The sequence below is a fragment of the Hypomesus nipponensis genome, chromosome 13 (assembly GCF_054491055.1).
Source record: "Hypomesus nipponensis isolate SF chromosome 13, ASM5449105v1, whole genome shotgun sequence".
NCBI lineage: Eukaryota > Metazoa > Chordata > Actinopteri > Osmeriformes > Osmeridae > Hypomesus > Hypomesus nipponensis.
Genome location: NC_140373.1, coordinates 683,287 through 686,583, shown reverse-complemented (window position 1 = coordinate 686,583; position 3,297 = coordinate 683,287). Strand labels below are relative to the sequence as shown.

At 53.6% G+C, this 3,297-nt stretch overlaps 1 protein-coding gene across 1 annotated transcript; it reads left to right on the top strand.

Moving 5' to 3' along the window:
• The first annotated feature begins 723 nt into the window (after positions 1 to 723).
• On the top strand, positions 724 to 2,932 carry paqr4b (progestin and adipoQ receptor family member IVb). The gene is made up of 3 exons (XM_084670860.1): positions 724 to 889; positions 2,108 to 2,323; positions 2,496 to 2,932. The coding sequence occupies exons 1-3, from the start codon at positions 724 to 726 to the stop codon at positions 2,930 to 2,932; spliced, it is 819 nt and encodes a 272-aa protein (XP_084526986.1).
• The last annotated feature ends 365 nt before the right edge of the window (positions 2,933 to 3,297 follow it).

The following is a 3,297-nucleotide window of genomic DNA, read 5'->3' as shown; positions in this document are numbered from 1 at the left end:
TTCAAGATTTCATCGTGTTTATCTTTTTCTAAAACTTCAGCATCTACAGTAATAATGTTATAATCACCTCTATTCACTTGGCAGATCATTTTACCCAAAGCGACACATAGAAGGGGATTTGAACCTGGGATCTCTTGATCTGCAGTCAAATACTCCAACCACTGATCTGCACACATACATTACACCTGTTCTCTTTAGTCTCAGTGATTAACACGCTTAATGGATTTAGCCCAGCGTGCCTCTCCAGTGCCTCCTAATCCTCGCACCAGTGTGGGTGGGGCACCCCAAGAGGCCCCCCATGGTCCCCAGGGCTGGTCCCCCCCAGCAGCCCCCCGGGCTGGTCCCCCCTCGCTGACCTGAGGCCTCCAGCCCTCCAAGGGCCACAGGTGTGGACCCAGACCCCAAGAGGTCAGCCTGACACAAGAAGAGGCTTCTCCTCAGCCCTGAGAGCTTCCTGTAACAGGGCGGGGGGGGGGGGGATTAGAGCAGATTTAACCCTATGAATAACGGAGACAGCTGATTGGTCTGTGAGGAAGCATGCCACTGCGTGAGCTCCTTGCAGTCCTGCCCTGCTCAGCTGGAGGGAGACTGCTTCAGGTGTGTCCAGGTGCCCAGAGGAAGCCCTCTGCCTGCCATGCCAGAGCACACTGTGTCCCTGGAGCCAGTCTGAGGGTGTAGCGGGGTCCCTCCCTCCAGGGGGGTGGGTTGGCTGGGGAAAGCACCATGGCGTTTTTGAACGTACCGCGATTGCTGGACTTTGCCAAAACGCCTCCACACCTTCAGTTCAACAAGTACGTGCTGACCGGGTACCGTCCTGTGGCCACTGCCCAGGACTGCCTCTGCAGCCTCTTCTACCTGCACAATGAGTTTGGGAACATCTACACCCACGGTAGGTGGATACATCATGCACTGGAGTCTCTTGTTGCTTTTAGCCAAGTTAACCTCTGTCATAACCTCTGAGGGCAGGCTTGTCATTGATCTGCTCTTCTGCTGAGCAGACACTCAGTTCCTCTTCATGGTCAGTGCAGCAGGCTGCTTGCTGTGTTTAGTCTGGGAGCAGATCTGAAGGAATGCTGTCCTCAGTATCCATACTGAGTACACTAGCAGCATAGCACCAGTGGGGTCCCTGGGACAGGGCGGAAACCATCACAGATGAACTGTACATTAGCAGTACATGTCATATACAGGTGGTTAATGTTGGAGACTTCAGATTGTTACTAGCCTCTCAGGGGTGGCTGTCTGGTGGTCTCACAAGTGACCGCTAGCCAGCATAACTCTCCGCTCGGTGAACAAGGATAGGTGGGGGGGGGGGGGGATTAGGGATAATCCACACTGGGAATTCCTGTACTGGATACGGTCAAGCCTGCTAGCGATCGGCCCTGGAAGTGTTGTGATTAGCTAAATAATAAAACACGACTGTTCGTTTGATTTGACTTGTTAAACGCAGGGCATGAAGGAAGGGTTAGTGTGTGGAACAGTGTAGAACTGAAGAGATGTTGAAGGGTTAGAGAAGTGTTGCAGGCTGGATATATTGATAACAGTGTTCCAGCTCATCATGGTTGACCTATCTGGCCCCTGACCCCTGACCCTGCAGATGAGACGCTGCCTCTGTTTCTCTCTCCTGGATGTCCTCTATAAGACCATTATCTCTAACCCTCTTACCTGGAGGATTAGGCTGCCTCTCTGCAGGCAGCACCCAGACACTGAGCAGAGCCACCTCGCTACGCTGTCACGACGGCCTCGCTAACACACCTGTCCTCACCTGGGGTGGGGGGCTCCACATGCTGATTGGCTACTATGCAGGAGCTTGGATACATCTGTGCTCTGATTGGTCATGTGTTTATGCACTAAAAAGTAGAAAAATATGTCCGTGGCCATTTAGAAAATGTTGGAGTCTGAAATGCCTTAGCATGCAGAGGCCTCAACCAAACAGCCCCGATTCATCTACCTCTTTATCTCCATCTCTACTTCCACCTTTACCTCTCCACCTCTACCTCTCTACCTCCACCTCTACCTCTCCACCTCTACCTCTCCACCTCTACCTCTACTTCCACCTCTCCCTCCACCTCTACCTCCACCTCCTCCACGCCCTCCTCCTCCCATCCAGGGATCCCGTTTGTCTTCTTCCTGGTGTTCCTGCCCCTCAGCCTGCCGTGGATGGAGGGGCAGTGGTGGCTCTGCCTGGTGCACTACCTGGCCTGCCTGTCTCCCACCGTGGGCTCTGTGCTCTACCACATCTTCATGAACCACGAGGGGGGCGCCCACGTCTACGACACCCTGCTCTCCCTCGACATGTTCGGGGTCTGCCTGGTCAACACCCTGGGTAGGCTGGGGTGGTAAACATGTTTAGGTTTTTGTTTTTTTAGGTTTCATCCAAATGACAACCCTCTCTTGCACACACATATACAGTACATCCACAGACTCTCACAGATAAACACACGCCATCATGCACACAAACTCTTTGAAAGATGAACATTTCTCCCCCCCCCCCCCAGGAGCCCTGCCCATCGTCCACATCACCCTGCTCTGCTACCCTGTGTCCAGGCTGGCTGCCATACTGTCCTACACCCTCTTGTCTGCCTACGGTATCTACAGCGCCACCACGGCCCGCAGCAACACGCGGCGCCTCCGCGCCTTCGCCTGGCAGGCGCTGTTCCGTCTCGGTCTGTTCCTGCTGCGCTGGGGGGGGCCGGGGACTGGAAGCCCCTCCTCGCTGCGGCTCTTCCTCACCATGGACCTGCTGGCGCTGCTGGGGGGGCTGGTCAACATCAGCAGGGTGCCCGAGCGCTTCCACCCCGGCCTGTTCGACTACTGGTGCAACAGCCACCAGATCATGCACGTCCTGGTGATTTGCTCCATCGTGTACCTGCACTGGGGCATGATGGAGGACCTGGCCTGGCTACGCACCTTCCAGTGCCCTGGGGAAGGGTAGGAGGGGCTGCGTGGGAGGAAGGGAGGGGGAGGCGTTCGAATGCGCTTGAGGCTAGCTGCTACTCAAGAATCTGCAGGGAACATGAGTTGAGTTCACCACAGCTGCATGTGAAGACATCAGACTGTGTAGTTCACAGGGTTAGGGTTAGAACACATCCAGTTCTACTAAAGCACCAGCTTGTACCACCAAAAGAAACATAGCTGTTCTTGATGCAATTTAAGTATTATCATATTAATAAAGTCAATATATATTTGTATGTCCTGTTTTGCCTTGATTTATTGTGAGACTATGTACCGTCTTGCCTCCTGTATGTTATATGTAGTAGTGGTATAAACACCCATGATTATACAGAATCTGACCAAGGA